The sequence below is a fragment of the Rousettus aegyptiacus genome, unplaced genomic scaffold, assembly GCF_014176215.1.
Source record: "Rousettus aegyptiacus isolate mRouAeg1 unplaced genomic scaffold, mRouAeg1.p scaffold_m13_p_11, whole genome shotgun sequence".
Lineage (NCBI taxonomy): Eukaryota > Metazoa > Chordata > Mammalia > Chiroptera > Pteropodidae > Rousettus > Rousettus aegyptiacus.
The window spans coordinates 8,834,388-8,854,678 of record NW_023416286.1 but is presented as its reverse complement, the minus strand read 5'-3'; the positions used below and the strand labels follow the sequence as shown (position 1 = coordinate 8,854,678).

Sequence of the window (20,291 nt, the reverse complement as noted above, 5' to 3'; positions counted from 1 at the left end):
TCCAATAACAGGTATGCACATACTTATCCAGCAGAGTTTTTGTTTGTTTGGATTTACAGAAGAAAGCTGTGTTGCCACATGTCTACTCAAATAAATTAATGTTGCCTTCTAAACTGACTCATTTGGAAAGAACAAGTCCACATAGCAGAAGTATAACATATCTCAGAAAGTATGCACTGAAAATGAACAGATTTCTCATTTCGTTCTTGTTTTAATGATGACATCTCTTGACCTCTACCTGCACCCTGAGTCAGGCATACATGCCAACGTGTAGAATCATAGAAAATTGGAGGATGGGGTTGGGGGGAAGGGGCCAAAAAAGAGGGGAGGAGCAGAAAGTCATGATGCAGTTAAAAGAAAAAACAAAACAACAAAATAATGTAGTTTCTCAAGACAGACATTTCAGGGGAAAATGCCCCTGCCAAGGGAATTCCAACTTGAAAGACTGTCTTCCCCAGCTAGGTGGCATCTAGAACCTATGATTGCCATTCAGAGAAAAAGAAAAAAGGGAAAAGGAACATAGTATTTTCTCCTTAGTATAGAATGAGTTGGTTCTCTTTAATAAATACATGGGTTTAAATATGGAACCTCAGATTTGACAGTCCAAAGCAAAGGAAACCATAAGATAAACAGTAGAATATTCAGTTGATTAGATGTTCTTGTAGCTTTTATGTATATTTTATAAAGCAAACATAGCTATTTCATGCAGTGCTTCAAGTACAACTTTTTAAAGAAAAAGAATAACTATTCTGATTCTGTAACATTATTTTTTGTACTGCCTCATTGCCTTCTGGACATCTTACTGGGTTTAATTAAAAAAAGAAAAACAAACCAACAAAATACACACACACACACACACACACACACACACACACACACATATTACTAAATGAATAACGCCAGGCTAGAAGTGATGGAACATCTAAATAATTGTACAATTAAAATTTACAGTTTATGAAACACTTTTATTATCTAATTTAATACTCAAAATCATGGTATGAGGTAGATGGCGCCTCTCTTTATTTTACAAATAAGGAAACAAGCTCAGACGGGTTAGGTAGGCTGCCCCAGACGACAGCTAATGAAGTCATTTAGTTGGGATTTGGACCCAGACTGTTCCTAAATTCCATATGCTTCCTGCAATGTCCTGCTGCTACTGGAAGTTTCACACACAATGAGTAGAAGCTGAAAAGATTAGCTCCAGCATATTGAATTGTATGCAAGGTAAAGTAAGCAAGCGTCCTGTTTCTGAAACGTTTAGAATATTAATATTAATATTTCATGAATGCCGACATTCATTTGGTTTGTTATTCTTTCTAAATACGGAAGAGGAAGAACCAGCAATGCAAGTTTAAATCACCAGAGATCTGGCGGCATTTTCTTACCCTGCGCAGCCAGGTTCCCTGCGGTGGGGTCGCTCCTGCCCTTTGTCAGTGCACGCAGGTGTACTGAATGACAGCTTCGCGATGTGTAACTTTCCCTTAGGAAGAGGCTGGGGGGCGGGGTGCAAAGCATTCTATCGGAATCCATGAAAATATTGTTAAAAATGTATCTCCTTTTGCAATTTCATAGTGATTTCCTTTCCTGTAATCTTACTGGTAACTGCTTTACACCTGGAAGGACCGACAGCATCCAGGGGAGTCAGCGGCACGCTGGCTGAGTGAGCTGACTGGGGGCTGCCCGCTGCCCCCGGGACTTCCAGATGCCGAGAGCGGAGATGGCCCCATGGCGTGCGTCCCTCTGCTCCTACCTGTCCGCGGTCTAGGAAGCGCAAGGCCTGGATCCGTCTGTAGTGTTTCTCTATGTATGTCCCCTTCTTCCTCCAGGGGACCTTGTGTCAGTGGACCCTACATGGACGTTCTAAAAACAATAGTCCGAAGTAGATCATTCATAATGCTTGTCATTTACTAGAAATGTGACTTTGTGTGGAGGAAAAACACGGAACTTAGCAGTAGTCTGGCCAGGGCTTACAAGCACGTATTGTCCCCATGGTCGGTCCCCCACTTGGAATGTGACCTTTGGCTCAGACTCTTCCTGCCCATCCATTCCCAGTGGAGAATATCAATCTCTCCTTATGGCTGCTTTTTCTGCTATGATTTGCACACTCTGAAAAACCCAAATTAGAAAGAAACTATGACAGATATCCCGAGTGGGACTGGGAGACCCTAAACGCAGGACAGCGGCAGCTGCTGCTTCCCAGAAGCTGCCCAGCAGTGCTGCTCAGGGCCCTGGACCCGCCGATTTGGGGGAAGGGATGGTGGAACGCGCCTGTCCTCCCTGCTCCCTCCTCGAGACCCGCGGTTTCCTCCCTGCCTCGGCCTGTGCTTCGCGGATGTGGGCGCCAGCTTCTCTCCTCTGCCTCCTTTTATTTGTCAGGCGTCTCCCTGCAGAGAGCTGACACACAGCACCCTATTGTGAAGACTCCGACCTCTCTTCCTCCAGCTCCGAGGCTTCCTTTAGGGTCCCGATCCATTGCCTGAACCCACTGACTTCACGTCAAGCTCATTAAGAGTTCAGAGAGGGAAGAATAAGCGTATGATCTCAGAAGCTGTCGTGGAGGGCGGGGCTTGAGCTCACTGTCATGTTGGACTCTTCTGTATCAAAACTGCCCAGGTAGAGCTTTTATATTAAGAAAATGTATTAAATTTTTGGAATTTAACACTATGCTTAATACACATCTAGTGGTTCCCATCAAATTAAATTGCTCGTAAGGTCAGAATTAACTTCTCAGGAAGCTGTGCTTGTTAGAGAATCACAGAATTAAGTATCTGGGGAAAGAACCTGGTAAGAGGCAAGGCAACCATCATTAGATGCCTGGTGGCCTTGCAGACCCCGGAGCTGGGGAGTGGCTTGCAGCTTCCTGGGCCACCATCCAGCACCATATGGACGGAAATGAGTAATCCTACAAGACAAACCATGTGTTACCAGGACATTTGACTGAGAGTGAGACAATAAATAAACGGATCATTGATGGAGCCTGAGTGGAACTCCTTCAAGAAATGCAGATATACATATCAACAGATGCTTTTTAAACATCGAAATACATGTACATACTGTAAACTCCGTTCTCGAGTCCGTTTCAGGCACGTCAACAGCCTCCCGTTCTATTTCCTCCACGCACTGTGCATTACGTATGTATTCAGGAAGATTTTAGTTAGAACAATCAAAGGAAGAAGTAAACAACAGCTAATGGGGAAATGGACGGATTCTAGAGCCGCAGTGCTGACCGGTGCAGGAGGGGATGGCGCTGGTTTCACTGTTCTTCCTCGGAATTCTATCAACCAGGCGGGTTTGCAAGGTCTCCTGAAGCACATGCTACTATAAAACTCCATGTGGACTAGGACTATTGTCACTCCAAATATAGTCTCTTTGTGTTGATTCCAATGATGGAATGAATCGATGGCACTCTGCCCAGAAAGTTTTGTAAAGAATAATTTTTTTTTTTTTTTTTGGTAAAACGGACCTATAAAAAAGCACCATGATTGCTCTTTCACCACTAATTGTTTGAAATCGTTGATTGTAAATGAAAAATATGTGGCAATTTGTGACCGAGAAGGTTCACATTTTTACGTCACCTCCCCAGAGGAAGAAGCGATAGCTATGATATAAGCACAAAAAAAAAGATTAACATAAAATCTGAAGCCCTAATGCATATCCTCGGTGTTAGTAGATACAGACAGGGTCTACTTCTAAGGTACAGATGGTGAGAATATTTGCCAACTTCTAAAGTGGATCAGAAGCCCTCCCCAAATTGCTGGTCGCCCACTTGGGTGACACGACTTGCCTGCGTACTTCCTTAGAACCCTGCGCTTTGATAGATCCTAACACTCACTAGAGGGTGTTACAATTGTGACTTGTGTGTCTCCCTGCTGCAGGGAGGGTCTACATTTTCCATTTCTTTACGCCCAGTACTTAGCATAGTGCATGGCACATCGTAGCTACTTGCTAAAGATAAGTAAATGTTTGTTGAATTAATAAATATCGCCATAAAATATTTAAAAATATTAAAATATTTATAACGTGAATGTGTTCTGCCAGAGAGGACTTTCACTGCTGGTCTGCTCTCCACTCAATGAGGTGAATTTCACATTGTTGATCAAGGAGATGTGTGTTTACTCTGTGTGAGACGTTCTGCTAATTACCGTGGAGCATTCAGACGGATAAAAGGTGAAACTGCACCTACCCTCATTTTATCCCCAGGCTTGGGTGGAACATTCCTCTTTAACTGGCCCTAAGTGATCATCTGTCAACTCTTTGAGGACTTAGTGACTGGCATACAGTAGGTGCTCTTTAAATGTCTGGTGAAGGAAGGGATAAATGAACCTACCTGGAACTTGTCAATTGTACATCGAAAGCTTGGGGTTAATAGCTTTCGAATGGAATCCGAATGGAATCATTTAAGCTTCAGGGGCTATTTTTCTCAGCCAACTGTGGTCTGCATTGTTAATATTTAACTGCAGTGTAAGGTCTTTGAAGGCAGGTACCAACTTCATCGATCTAGTTCATCGTATTCTCGATCTCAAACACGTAGTAGATGATCAGTAAATACTTGCAGAATAAATGAAGTTTTATATTTCACTTTTGGTCTCTGTAGAGGAGATGCCGAAAGTAAATAAATAGCTGTGATAGAAAACACAGAATCAAAGAGAGATAAAAATATATGTATTTGAAGGGACTCACTCGTGGTCAGGATCATGTCCTGTCGTGGAGGTACATATTTTTATAAATAAAATTAATAAATTTTAATTACATTTTGGATAGATCTTGAAGAGCTGGGTAGAATTTGAACAGCTGTAGATGTCCAGGATAGCATTTACTTTTTTAAAAAAACTCATTCTTCAAAGTTACAGAATTCTTATCTTGATGTCTGCAGAGGAAATCAAGTATTTTTGAACTTACTCTTTTTAAATTGCATGGAATGTTGATAATGTTTTAAGATTTAAAAGGGAAAGTTTCAGAATTTAATTATGTAAAATTAATGTTAAGCACTAAAATACACTCCTACAAGCATTTAAACTATTTTGATACCAACGATAGACTTCAGCTCTTTTTTTTTTTTTTTTTGAACTGAAGGCCATCTAAATCAACAAGATCTTAAAGAAAAGTCATTTTACTTTTAGCGATAAATTGTGTAAAGATATGATGTAAGCAGGAGAGAAGCAATCAAAGCAGCGCCTGAAACAGCTGCCTAATCATGTGTGACACGGTGGCCCAGCAAGATCAGCAATGCAAAAGTAAAGGCCCTCAGCCTGCGCCGTGTCTATAGGGAGCAGATTTCACGACCTGCGAGAGTCCCCCAAACTCATCTTCCTTGAGGATGAAAAGAGGGAGTGATATTAAGGCAGCACTTCTCGAAACTTTCATGTGCCGCTCATCACCTGAGAATCTTGTTCAAACAAAGATTCTAATTGCGCAGGTCTGGGGCAGGGCCCCGAGGCTGCATTTCCGGCAAGCTCCCTGGGTGCTTCCCACGCTGCTGGGTGCCGACTCCACTTTGAGCAGCAAAGATTGGACATCTTTTGAGGTTTCCGGCTGCTCCAAGATTCTAGGTGAGCTTTCCAGGTTTCTAGCGTGGGAACAATCAGACGTAACCTGGAATGACGATCCAATGACAAAACACTTCCAGACGTTCTCATCAAAGGTGCAGAGCGACTCGTTACCACTTTGACTTAAAGACATAAACTTCCCTGGACGCCAGTGGCATGTGGTGCACCCCTCGCCCTTCATCTCCCCGCGACGAGTGTCAGAACATAGCCGTAGTAAAATAACAGCACATAATATCACGTGCCTTGTGTGAATTTAGGCTCTTTTAGGAATTTGGCCAGCAGTTATTGTATCGTCTGCCAATCAAAAATTGCAATAATTTATTGAGTCTTACTATGTATCAGGGACTGTGTAATGCAACATATGTGTCATTATCCTGTATTTTGCAGGTGAGGACACTGAGGCTTTTAAATGTGAAGTCTGGGGCCACCCAGCCAATAAGAGTAGTCGCGATTCGAACCTAAGTCTTGCTGTCTCCCTAGCTTTGCTCTTTCTCCTACACCACACTGTCTCTCGGAGGCATAAGACTGGATCAAGAGGAAGGGTCAGAGATGTGTGTGGCTTATTGTGGGCTTCAAGGAGTTTTAAATCAGAGCAGTAAGAGACAACATAAAGCAGCTAAAGTGGAAATGCCCAATGACTGTTTCAGAAATAAGTCTCACAGGAGGACAGAGGACCGAGGAGGCCATGTGTGCGAGAATGGCCGGAAGAGGCTTCTCAGAGAAGGGGACATTGTGTCAGAACTTGGAAAATGAGTAGGAATCGAAGGAACAGAGGAGAGTTTCTTAGGCAGTGGGGACAGGGGCGAAGCCTCTTCCTTCCAAACATGAAAAATGTCAAGTCTTTTTCACACAGCAAGAAGGGAGTCAACTATGACAGGTCTTTCAGGCCTGAACAAAGAATTCAGATCTCATCCTTTTATCCGCATAGGATCTCTCAGTGTTGATAAATTATACGTCAGCACTATGCTTTAGAAGACTACTCTTGCAACTAGATATGAAAAAAACCAGAGCGGATGAGTCAAGAGACAGGAATGTAGGAGGTTAGTGTCCTCCTCTGTAAAACGAGGAAAAAGTTACTACCTCGTAGGCTTGTTTGGGGAATTAGATGAGGTACACACGTAGAGCACTTGGAATGGTGCGTGGTGTTCAAACGCGCGAGCTGTCATTACTTCAGTATTCTGGGTGGGAAGGTGAACAAATGAGGCCGCGTCCTGCATTGATCTCCGCTTCGCAAGTGTTAAAGTCAGTTCTTCGCTTGCAGAGCCCCTCGGTGCAGTGTCAGGCACGTGGGAGGTCCTCGCTGTCCGGCAGTTTGCGGGTGCCCTCATTTTCCTTCTCTACTTTTCCTCCCGTGCCGCCTTCTCTCCAGCTTTAATTATCAGGACAGCACGGTGGCTTTCTTTTGGCTTAACATTGCTTCGTCGCTCATGTCACTCTTTCCTCCTTTAACTCCACCCCAAGTCTTACCGATCATGCCCTCTGCGTGTAATATGAAAGAAGTATTAAAGTCTGAGAACAACTTAAAAATAAATGGATGAGTCCCGGTTTTCTAAGAAAAAGAAACATAAAGTGGAAATCCCCTCCAGGAGAACTTGACTGGGAGTGATATCTGATACTTATCAGCAGTTTGGGTTTTCATAGGTTAGTTTTGCTCTTTAAACAAAGACTTAACACACCAAAGTGAAAGGCATGTTACATGTCTTTAGTTAGAAGACTCCAATCCAGAAGAGGGGAGCAAGAAGAGGAGACACAGTGTGGGGGAGCAGGGGTAAAGCGACGCTCAGGGCACTAGGTCCCCATACTTTGTCCTCACCGAATAGTCATATCCCCTTATGCGGTTCACATTGTTTTCTCACATGCAGAGTGAAAATACCGTCTGTCCTATTTACTTTTCAGCCAGCATTACCGCCCACCCCTGTGCGCCAGGCACTGGGCTAAGTGCTGTGACCTTAGAATGAGCAGAAGTACATGTGGTTCTTGCCTTCACAAAATGTGCAAGCTGGGGAAAATAGACAGATGTTAATCAAATATCCATCCCCCTGCTCCAATATCATAATGCAGCTATGACAGGCTACAAGGGAGATACACGCAGTGCCACAGGAGCTGTGGGGACAGTGCCCTTGAGGGAATGAGTGCCACTCTGGGGGTAGTTGGCGTTATAGCCCAAGAGGAGGGAACCGCAGGTTTAAAGGCCTCAAGAAGGGCAGCGTCGCTGGAACACAGAGCCGGAGGGAGGATGCGGTACTGAGGCTGCGAGAGGAGGTTGGGGCGAAACCCACCAGCATCTCGTAGGTCCTTTTGAAGGACTGTTTTAAAGAGTTGTTTCCATCACCAGGTGAAATGAAGGGCTTACACTTATCATTTTAAAATCTTTAAAAATTATAAAATGCTGAACAGATGGAAGACAATTTTATCATCATCATGAGTATTGTCCTTTTGAGTTCTACTTGGAGAATTGTACCAAATACCATTATTTTGCTTAAAATAAGCATTCATTCCACTCAAGGAAACAAAGAACCAAGTATGACTGTACGCTGGGTCATAAAATGCTCTCCAGAGAAAAGTCTGTGCATCTACCTGTTTAGTAGATACAATGTCGGTGATTTCCTAGAATCATGAACTCTACGTTCAGAAAGGACCATCCTCACTAACCTGTGACGTTTCCGATATGGTCGACCACAGTGAAATTAAAAGTCTGCAGGCGCGAGGACCTCCTAGCTGTCAAAGGTTACCTGTTCTGTCTTGTACTTTAAACTCACTTCAGACATCTCTCTCATATTTTGGGTCAGAACCTGTAAGATGAGGAGGGAGGAGGGGGCACTAATCTTACAGCGTGCCAGGTGCTTCCCGTACAGAACCTAATTTAACCATCACGAGAGCTTTACGAGGACTAACCTCAGTTTTATAGATGACAAAACTGAGGTGCAGAAAAGTGAACTAATTTTTCGTTGTCCAAGCTTACATAGTTAATAAGTAGCAGAGCCTGACTTTTGACCACAAGTTGACTTGGCTCCAAAGCCACAGGTGTTCTAGAACTATACTTCAGAGACATTTAAAAAATGTTTTCATAATTACAGCATGTTTTGAAAATCTGATGAAATCGAAAGACCTATGCTCTAGAAAGTGAAATATGCACAAAGTTTTGCCAACGATCCCCGAGTGTTGGTGGCTCACAGATCGTGTCAATGTACCCGTGCTGTTATTTCCTTGGTTAGAACGTGAGCTTTGCTGGGACAGATTGGTGTCTGTCTCAGTCATCGAGGCTTTCCCAGCACTAGGAGCCTTACCTGGCACCAAGTAGGAGTTCAAAACACAGTCATTGAATAAAAGTGATTCCAGGTGCCCGGGTCCATTCGCCTAACTATCAATAACGGGACTATAAAAGTCGGGTGTGTGGGGGGGGGTTGCTCCCAGACAAAATTCAAGAGAACTGCGGAGTGACTTCCTACCCCTGACCACGGGAGACCCAAGGATCTCTCAAGGGACTTCCAGGTCCGAATTTGAGAAATCGTGGGCCAATTTGTGTTGTTTTGCTTTTTAACTTTAAAGTCATTTTCTCTTACTCCGCTCTGAGATAAAGATAATGTCTTTAATAGTTTCTTTTTCCATTAGAAGTTGAAGTACACTAGTAAAACTCAAACTTCTGAGTAAATTTTCAGGAAGTATTTGGGTAAGGTGTATGGACCACTCTGTCTACGTGGTCCCTAACATTACCGCTACGTTTTTTAAATGGATTTTGCTCATCGTGAGGAGTCTAGAACTCCAATATGCTTATGCGTATTTCTAAAACTGGAGAAAACGGTTATAAGGATATGTTATTGATCCGAGGTTTTAAAACCAAGAATAGAACCTAAAAACCTTGCTTTCCTAAACCAGAGATTGGGTCCGTGCACATGACAGCTCCTAACACTCCCAGTGTATCTTTCTCCAAAAGGCAACATTAAGAAGTGACACAAAACCCCTTTTCAACTAGTTTATTTTCTCTTTTTATTTTCTCTTTGGGCCAGTTGACAGAAAGAGTGGGTGGAGAACTGATAATCACATATACTTGACTATATATATATATAAAATTCATATATATACACATACAAATGGGCCTTGTAAATAAGGAAGGAGACTAGAGACTGAGTAACTAAACAGTAAGTGGCAGGGCTGTGGTGTAGCTTCGCGTTTTGCAGTAGGAGAGCGATCCTGAGAAGCTAAGCGTTCTGTGGTGTCAGGGGTCAGTGTGAGACAAGAGTGGACACAGAGACACAGGTTGGGCTGTCAGGACTGTCTAGACAGGAGGGCGGGTCCCTGTGGGGTGGAGGCAGTAACACAGGAACAAATGGATGTGAGAGGCGTTTGAAGAAATTACAATAGACTTCTTTGTTTTGTTTCGTTTTGGTTTTCTTTCTCTTATTTTGAACACTAGCGTTTTGCCTAGTACTGCTTTAGGCACTAAGGAAGTTCAAGCCATGCTAGACAGTGTCTATCATTTTGGAGCAGATTTGTCCGTCTCCGTCTTCCATCCCTGAGACACGGAGGCAGGTGGACATAAGCTGAGGCCGAGTCTCCTTCTCCACACCTTCCACGTGAACCATCGGTTCGGCTTGATCTCATTGTGTAAGCGATATAATCAGTCGTATGACAGGATACTCTGAAAATGGAAATTTAAAAAAGACGTCGCTCGTAATTCTACCATTCTAAAAATGGTTATAGTTATCTTTTTGGTATGTTTTCTTTGAATCTCTTTTTACTATGCTTTTTTTTTTATTTGTACAAAATTGTAATCATAGTACAGGCCACATTTTGTACCCTACATTTTTCATTTGTGACAATACACTGATTGACAGGATGCTATGGGACTAGATTTTATAAAGCCAAGGCCAAGGACAGCCCTTGAGAGCTCTGAAGTCAGGGAATGCAAGAGGGTATTTTAAGTTCATCAGAGACTGAGAGTAACGTTTGGTGTATTCTATCCTTCTGCGCAGCAAACGCATTTTTGGTGCTTAGTAAGTATTTTCCTGTGATTGATTAGTGTTGAGTCACCTTGGTGGGGCAGAGTAGAAAGTAACCACGCCCAGCTATCTATGTTGTACTTGGTCTGTCCAAACAGGCCTGTGTCATAAGATGCCGTGTAATTATGATGGCGCTCTTGGAGGTTGGCCAGAGGCCACTGCGTACTTTGATACATCAAGCTCAGAAGAAACAATAACATGAGAAATTTCAGGACAGTCTTTATATGTGTATACACACATATATATTCTCAAACAGAAAAGAACTCCCTAGAAAGGCTACATAAAAGGGCATAACAGCCAAACAATGCCCTTTTCTTCACTTCGTTCAAAGAAACAGCAGGATATGGAAGGGGAGCCTCTATGGGGAAGGGTTTGGAAACCTACTTTGTCTTTAAAGATAGAATCGTACCAGTTGTGGAAAGATGATGAGACAAAGGGTGGTTTGTTGCACAGAGCTGGAGCACCATTTGATGAGTAAACTGAAGACTTCACACATGTGCTGGTCACACATATGTGATCTCTGCCTGACACACCCAAGCCTATAACCCCGGATTCAGTTCGCCCTCTTAGTTCTTTGCTGTAATTCATCATAGCCCTTCTTCTAAAGGATTAACTCCAGAAAGCAGCCGGAACGGAGAGGTGTTGGCCCAAGTTAGAGCTTTGGTAGAGAAAATCTCTATTATGACTCAAGAAAAGCCTTGGGGGAGTTTGTGTCTTTCCAAGTTGTCTGAGATTCCTAGACTGAGTCTAGGATTGACATTGTGTCTCCACAACTTGGTGCTTTGAAATAGTTACAGAAGGGGCGTATGTAGTTTTTCCTTCGTGGACCTTCCCCGCCGACCGTCTTTCCCTCCGTCTCACCAGGTACGCACCTCTCCAGGCTCCACACTACTCCTCGCCATGCAGAATGAGCCCGCTCTTGTCCTCCTGTCCCACGGGCACGCTGCGCACACCTCCATCGTAGTACCTGTAATGCAGTCCTGTGATAACTGTCAGTTTTTCCCATTATAAATCATACTGTTAAGAAGAGGGACGTCTTTGTACTATGTCTGCACCTAGTGTGAAGTATATGTTAGAAATATTTGACTATGAAAGAAGGGTGAAAGAAAAAAGGTGTAACAAGAATTAACTAGTGACTTTGTCTCAATTTATGACAAACAAGATGCTAGCAAAAATCATGTTTTCATTACACCAGAATTCTTTGGTTAAATCGTGCCTCCCAGCCCAAAAGAGGAACCTCCCAATCACCTCAAAGTTCCACTGATACTGATACCTTGGGCTCTAGAGGGCTCTTTTGCTACCTTCTCCAATCTTAGTTCTCCTCTCTTTATGGGATAAGTTCTAACGCTGCTGCTCCTCTTTGCACCATTTTCCATTCCTCAAGGTATAGATTGATGGTCTTATACTGAGAATAAGAAGGGAAAATGTTATATCATACCCTTAATATACTGACCTAAATTTATCTAAGAAGGTGTATGCGGTTTTAACACATAAGAAATGCAATTGCATTATTAATCCCATGCCCTTATTCCTACATATTTTGGGGACCATCATTATCTCCAGATTTGACTCAATGCCAAACTGCTGCAGGACACCAGAAAGGGAGCAGTTGTGTATAAAACTAGAGACTGAGTCCTGGGCACACAGTCTTAACGATAGGGTGCCTTTCATTCAAACAGTTACACAACAGATAATGTGGAGAATCAATAAAGGATTTTTCAAAGGAGTCATCATAGGATTTCTTTAATGAGCAAGCTTCCCTTTTATATTCAAATTGTAAAGTGAGTCAACATTAAGAAAAGATATTCACTGCTGTTTAAGATGGGGAAGGAGGTTGCAGACCTAACCTGATGTGAATAGGATAAGTCTCCAAGTGCAGACGAATTCCACTTAAGAGACTGAAAGATCCCTTCTAGTAATCTAAGCAATCCTTTAAAAATACAAAAGAAAGAATAACACTTAAAATGAGCAATCACCTTTATTTTCAATTAGGGCAAAAATATTTAAGTTCTAGAAAACACCAGACAGCAAATTAATTAAAAACTCCAGGAAAATTGTTGAAAGAATTATTAAAAGATATTTATGAGCACGAAGAAACGGAGGCGGTTGATGATCCGGATGCAGCATGCATCCATGAGGAACAGCTAACCCAGCGCCGTTCAGCTTTTTAATTGAAGGCACAGCAGGCGTGCTTATGAAATTTGAGGCTGATTCAAAGGTAAGGAAGATAGCTATTCTTTTTTTGTGCCTTTTAGCCTCTCTATGGAGCAAGTGTTGCGTATCCCTCCAGGCCCCTTAATTTTCACGAGAGTCCTTAAACTGCCCAGTGTTTAATGGTCAACGCATATACTCTTGCCACTAGCCAACAAAGCAAAATGCGTGTACTGCAGGCTCTTTCCAGAGAATAAAGCCTTGACTCATCTGTTGTCCAAGATTGTAGCGGCAATAACAACATTTATGATGATGACCTGAAAAATATGCATCCATTCCCCTAGACCTTCTAAATTGGAAAAATTCAGTTCATCATCTATTCAATTATTTATTTGATTGTTTTTTCAACCAGTTGCTACTGATTTCCTACTGTGTGCTAGGCTCATGGTAGGGACAGAGTAGCATGTGGATGAAATAGCCATGGTTCGGGCACAGCAGTGTACTGGGGAAAAGCAAGCAAAACGTAGGTCAGTGAGAAGATAAACGTGTAACCACACATTTAGAAAGGTGCTCCAAAGACGACAGACGGGGTGCTGCTTCCGTTAAGGTCAAAGAAGCAGAAATGGCCTGCATCGCTCTAGCCGATACGTGAAGGCTGGGAAGGAGCCAGCGATGGGAAGGACGCCATGAAGAGCGTCCAGGCTAAGGAGCCGTATGTGTCCAAAGAAGACTCTGAGGTAGCAGAGTGGAGGAGGCTGATGCCTACGGAGCCGTGAGTGGGAGCAGATCGTGCAGGATGTTACGGGCAAAGTGAGGAGTTTGGATTTTGTTCCAGGCACAGTAGAAGACTTCTAAAGTGTCTTAATCAGGGAAGTGAAATGGTTCAAACACATAGTTTAAAAGATCGCTGAATGGCGTTCTTAAACCATGTGTTTTGAGAGCCCTCAAATTACTTTTTTTAAACGGTCCATTGTTATCGTGAGGTTATTGGCGTTGGAGGGTGCAGTTAAGAGACCATGAACTAAGGTTTCTTACCATATTTAGTATCACTGAGGATGCCAATTCTCTGTAAGAACCCAGGAAAATTTTCCCTGGGCATCTCAATACCTGGTGATCTGTGTTTTACTTGAATCAACATTTTAATTTTTTCGTACGAGTATGTTGAATTGGGTGATCGATCTTGATTCCCTTTCGCTTTGTCACATAGGAATCCGAAGCCACATTTTCAGTCACCTCCCACAAATGTGGGTACGGCTTGTATTTCTGTGAACTGATTTCGACCAAGGCTTTATTATTTTCCTGTCTTACTTTACCTTTGTCCAAACTTACAAACTTTTTATTTTATACTCTCATAAAAGTTATTTTTGTTAGCTACATCATAGAACAAAGCAAAATTAAGTAGTTGGAGGAGAAAATCAGGAATTGAAAATCTCTCAGTAATTCCAATAAGTTGAAAACCCCGTTCTTAAGTCTAGAAGACCATTTGTTAAATACAGGGTACAGAACGCTCATTTAACAGCAGAGTTTACGAGAATGCAGGAACCCCACATGACCCCTTAGACCGACGGTGGATGAGTCCAGGGGGCGCAGCGACAGCCTCCCACGTGACGCTTAGCCCTGGTGTGATGGCGGGTCCCTTTGCAATCTTCCCTGTCCCTTGAGGATGGGAGCACAGCATGTTTACTGTAGCGCTGTGCGGGCGTTCCGTCAATGTCGAATTAATGATTGAATAAATACAGATTAAACAAATTAAACCTCCTGTAATCTCAGACTGAGTCAGCAGGAGTGCGGGGCTCCTCTGGGTGCGGGAGGCATGGACACATTGTGTGTGGGCCACACTGTGTGTGGGCCATGTCATGAGCTCTAAGGTTAGGGTATGGGAGCTCCTACCCTAACCTCAAAGAGAGACTGACAAATTAAAGTAGATCCAAAAGACAGCGATCAATCAGCTTGCTGAGTAGTTGGTTGTGTGGTTTGATGAAAAGAAATGTTTAGCGTACAAAAGAAGATTCTCGTGAGACGTTGGGCTTTCTACAAACACCTGAAGGACAGGCGTATGCATGAAGGAATAGATTTGACCTAATTCCAAAGGGCAGAATTAGAGTCAGTGGGATTGGAAATTAGGAGGAAAAACTTTCTTAAACAGTTTGTGGTCTTCTGTGAGATAATATCCTTCATCTGTGTGGGTAGAGTATGAATTAATTGATTTGACAGCAACTTGTATGTCAATGAGTATTTGGATTAGAAAATGTTTAATGTTTTTTCCAATTCTAAGATATAAAAACTTTATGCCCCTAGTAGTCGCAATGAACAAATGGATTCCATATTAGCATGTAACATACTAATCTGATTGATTTGCCACATAGCAACTATTTATAGATATTAATATTGCATTAAAACCTTGATGCAAATGAAAACGTTTTTGAAGCCAATAGGTTTTGACAGCATGGAAGATCAGGAAATCACATAGTTCCAGACCTTTGAAACAACTTAGAAAAGTGAGGGGATCCTCGTTGGCTGGAATGGGTGGGTGTAGACGTTGAGCCCACGACCAGTCAGACCGGATCGCTGGCCATGAGAGCTGGAACTGAAGGTTGGGTCCCCAGGGGGAGGTGGGAGGGCACAGCCACACTCTCTGAGGTCTACAGCAGTGAAATTCACCAAAGACAGCGGTGAGAGCTGAGAGACAAGGGAAACCTACTACCACCCAGACGTCTTTGCAGCAGGATCTGAAATCCAAATGGGAGACGTGGTCTGTGGCTGCGGAAGCTGAATCGGAGAATTCACTCTGAAACCTCTCACGGGGGCTCTGACCACGGCCGCGAGTGTTAGTCTCCCTGGCTGACATTCACTCGCCTGCACCGGGCATGGGGTAAGTGGCGCAGGCTCGTCGGAAAGGCTTATTGACACAGAGCTGGGCCCATACATCACACATCAATTGGTGGAAATCCTCAACATGAGCTTCAGAGCCCACAGGAAGGCTTTGACATTGACCTGCAACCTTTGGATTAGGTCATTTTAAAAGCAGCCCTCCAAATCAGCCCTGCTCTTTTCCACCTACCCCTTGCATCTCAGACATTTTCCGACTTGGCAGAGCTACCTCGGCTCCCTTTGAGCTGGCTGATGAGGAGGCTGGAATGCGTGTGAGGGAGGAGACGGAGCAGCAGACAGGTGGAAGCCTGGCGAGCCATTCCCGGCTTCTGCAAAAGCTCTGCCCGCTCTTTGCCATGCGTACTCGAGATTCCATTGAGCGCTAATCTGGGATCATCTATCAAAAGACTTCAAAATTTTAAATACCAAACATTTTGTTTGGAGGTCAAATTTCAGAGTTTTGACTGTATTTGGAGTGTTCGCGTTGAGAAGTGCTGTGGAAAAGGCCAGGCAATGTGCAGAGTGAGCCTTGAGGGCGAGCAGAAAGCCGGGGGATGCAGCCTGCCCTGCCAAAGCTGCTGCTGCACGCTGCAGTCCAGGGCGTCGGTGGGTGGGGCTTGAGCTCTCAGCGCAGGTCACTCCTAAGGGGTCACTGTTCTCACTCGTTAATTACAGGCTCTGGCCTGTGTGTCTCTTGCTCTCTAGACACCCGGATCTCAACCTCTGCGGGATTTTAACCATCCCAGACCTATTTTTCTCTTTACACATTCCAGTATCACATACGATTCAATAAAATTAAGATGATTTTCAGGACACTCTTCCAAAATGCTCTCTCCTGTCCAGCTTCCCCAGCCCTGTCTCAGTGGCACACTTCTTCCTTCCCTGTCCCTCGCGTGTAATGATGGAAGGAATTAACCTGTCATCGGTTTGGAGGTAAACAGTGGCTGTACGCTTGGTCGCTAAGCGACCCGGGACATGCTTCTCCTCTGTGTGTCTTGGTTTCCTTTTCCGTAAAGCAGGACACCACAGAGGGGGGCTGTGGACGTTAATTAAAGACATGGAAGGTAAATAGCACAAGGCCTGGCACGGAGGAGGCGCTCACACTGTTAGGGCCCTCCCCGCCCCCTTCTCTTTACTGCTCTCGCTGGTTCCCGGTATTCATCTGCTCATCCGATCCCCGAAACAGCCGGAGTGAAGTTTGCTATTTGATGACCAAGTTAGGAAAGAGGAAAAGGAGGTGAAAACTGCTGGTGCCATCCACTGTCCTCCTGCGCGAAGGATCTCCCAAGACTGATGCCTTCGGAGACACACTTAGTGCCCTCTCTCGAGGAGGAAACGCTCTCTGCCTACCCAGTGGTAATTCTTCTATCACTGGGATCAAATGATGAAAAAAAAATTATGATAACGGCTTACGTTCCATAACAATGGCAATACATTAGCATAAAACAAGGCATTAATGAGGCTTATGAGAAAATAGTAATGTTACTTCTTCGCTTTAGATATGGCATTTTGGACATACGCAATGACAAAAACATGGTGAGCAGTTGCACGAATGTGTAGGTGCTACTTGAACCACACGTTAAACTTGCACGTGCCATAGAGAAGACAGAGTCAATTCGCAATCCTGGCCAGACACCCCTATTAAAACTCAGACTGATTTTTTAGAAAAACTAAGCTTTATAATAAGTTGTCTTTCATTTAATCAGGTAATATAATTTTCTTTTTCTTAATTTACATTTAATTCTTGCTCATGGGCAATCTCCTATGAAATACTGTTTCATCTGTTTATATATATTACAGAACACATGTTTATGATCTTGTTTTCAGAACACAACACCTTAGGACTTTCAGCATGTTTATGTGTTTTTTATTATGCAAAAAAGAGGCATCGTAATTTATTTTTTCAAATGATAACCTGGCCATGATACACTGCAGTGCTTCTTGGGAAGAAACATTCCACTTCTTTTTAAAATACAACCAAGTCAGTAATGAACTACAAGGTCGGCATGGGGCCTGGCCGATCTTTCTTCAAGTGTCATTCGTGATCATAAAACAACTCCGCATCACTTCCTGCCTTTCCTTTCCTTGGACACAGCCAGAGGTCTCGAGTTCCATGCTCCGCGCATCTTTCTCGCTCCACTCTTCCGTTCTCTCCCAGTGAAAAAGCGGCAACTGCCAGGTGTCTGGCTGAAGCACGAGGTTTAAGGCGGGGACATACCCACTGTTGGACCATGAAACCAAAAGCATGTGGACGATGTGGCTGACAGCACGTCGGTCAGACAGCAGATGGTGCTGGACCTGAGCTCGGCGCATGGACCGCACGGGCGTTTAAACCTGTCTCCCGTTAATGCCCGTGCTTCTGGGACACCAGGCTCACTAGCTCTTAGATCCTTTTCACCTTCCACAAACGGTGCCCTGGAACAGGAAAGGTCTGATCAAATACATCCCCATAAGAATGGAAAGGGAACCTCAGGATCCAGTGAGTTTGGGTTTGTTTTGATTTGTTTTGTTTTTCCTCCTGTGATGCTGACTTGAAGACCTACCACTTTCCTGCTCTTGCACAGTTACAGGAGAGACACTGTTGCCACGAGAGAATGTTCTGGCGTAGGCCCTGGAGACCTTCACGAACCTGTTCATTTCCATAATGGGATGGGTAAAGAGATGAGCCGCTCTTCAGAACTGGGCCAGAAAAAAATCCCTCAGGGAACGGTGTCATGACCGACCGCCTTAAGGAAAACACATTAACGAGAATTGAGGTCCTAATTTAAGTCCCGTTAAAATGTCAGTTGAGAGTTTCTCATTAAACTCAGGCCAGGCTGTTTCAATTTGAGTCAGGCAAATGTAAGAACAACTTGTCCATATGCTTCTTTTTCAATGAACTTTATTCATTCAGTCCCAGGCTCAGAATTCGATAACATGTTTTTCTATGGGCCTTTTTCCCCTTCACATCAAACAATATTAAAAAGGAAAAAAGAGGGGGGGGAGGGGAGGTGTCTAACTACTCCCATATGTATCCTCACATATGGCCAAATTGAATTACTTACACTTTCCTTAAACACACATACTGGTTCCCGATCTCGCACACGTGTGCGTAGACCCTCCAGCAAAGCCCTCCCCAGACTCCGCCGTCAGAATCCCGCCCATTTTTTTAAAGCCCACCCAAACGTCTCCACCTGTGTGTGATCTGCCATCATCATCGCCGCTGTCAAAAGTAATGCTGCTCCCCTGACGGTGTGATCGTGTCTTTTTTGAGGCACTTTTCACGTAAAGCTTGTGTTGTAAGCTTTCGTGTAACTTCTCTATTGAGCCTGAGCATCTCTGCCACAGTCGCTTTGCGTGACTCTGCCCCTGTATAGAGTTTGGCAGTGTCCTGAATGTTACAGGTGCTTCAAAGTGTTTTTCTTCTTGGCGATGAAAAATTGGGAAGTAGAAAAATTAAAGGAATACTTAACAGCTATGTTCGTGCCCTATGGGGGCTCTCAGCTTCCCATCCCCGAGGGGCAGAAGCCTGTGGTGTATTTACTCTGGTGTTAAAACACGTGGAGTTAATTTTCAGTGAGGAGGCTTTATTTGATTCATTTCTTTTAAAGTAGAGTGGTAATTTATACTCAGCAACGTATGCTTATTTTCGTGAAATAGTTTTTCACAAAGACATTTGTCACATCCATCTTTTACCTGGCTGCAGCTGCCTGGGAGAAAAAAACGAGTGTGCTCTCTTAACTTTTACAGCCTAAAAGGTTTCCGATGCCCAGGGCTTATTTTTCTTCTACCGCTGCTATTTCTTTTCCCTTTCTCTTTTTCTTTTAACCTTCTTGGTGAGTGCTGCTTCCTGGTCCTGAGTCAGCTCTGAGGCGCCAGCAAATTACTTGCATTTGCTTTCAGCCTTGTAGAGGGATCAGAGCTGCTGGAACTGCTTCTCCTCGGGGCTCGGGCTGACTGTGAAAGTTCCCATTCTCCTCTCTGCCTCTGATTGGCTCCCCGCGGTCACGTGAGGGCCAGGGGGTTGGAATTCTGACTTGTGGCTTTTGGCACTCCTATTTCTTTTTAAAAATCGCTCGGTCTGTGGAGTTCTGCCGAGCTCGGTGCCTTGCTCTCACTGAGACTGGAGACAGACGGAAGCAGCCACAAGGCAGACTGAGGTGGCAGAAGAGACTCTGCCAAGATGTTCGGTCAGGGACCCAGGACCCCAGCTTCAGGCTGCTACTATCTAAATTCCATGACACCTGAGGGCCAGGAGATGTACTTGCGATTCGATCAGACTGCGAGGCGCTCTCCTTACAGGATGAGCCGGATTCTAGCACGCCATCAGCTAGTGACTAAAATTCAACAAGGTGAGTTGCCGGCAGTGGAAGGCTGTTGCTAATCAATTTCTCTTGGCTCTGTATCAGGCGAACCCAGTTTTGTAAATTGCTGTTTTCACTGTACAGGATACGGATTTCTATGCCACGTTGCACATAACTTTTAGATATAACTTTAGGCTGCAGTTTTAAGCGAACAGTGACAGCACTTGGCTGCCACGTAACTCAACATAAAGTGCACAAAAAAACTTCACGGTAGGACAGTGAATCGTGAATCTTCAAAAATGTCCGTGTGTCTACAGGTTTAGTCAGTGTGTATTTCAGGAGCTTTTCTGCAGTTCACTCACACTCCATCGCCTTTAACGTGGACTCTTGTTATTTAATTAGGAGGGCGGGGGAACTGGCCTCCACCCTGCACAGACTCT

At 43.9% G+C, this 20,291-nt stretch overlaps 1 protein-coding gene across 4 annotated transcripts in view; it reads left to right on the top strand.

Annotated features, from left to right (window-relative positions):
* STARD13 (StAR related lipid transfer domain containing 13) overlaps positions 1 to 20,291 on the top strand; it is a 468,661-nt gene that overhangs the window by 290,305 nt on the left and 158,065 nt on the right. For 2 of the 4 annotated variants that reach the window (XM_016118938.2, XM_036228479.1), the window contains exon 1: positions 16,500 to 19,899. The exons of the other annotated variants lie outside the window; for them this stretch is intronic. In XM_016118938.2, coding sequence (XP_015974424.2) covers positions 19,731 to 19,899 — 169 coding nt within the window. In that variant the 5' untranslated portion in view covers positions 16,500 to 19,730. Of the gene's footprint in view, positions 1 to 16,499; positions 19,900 to 20,291 lie in introns of those variants that run through there. 4 annotated transcript variants of the gene reach the window in all.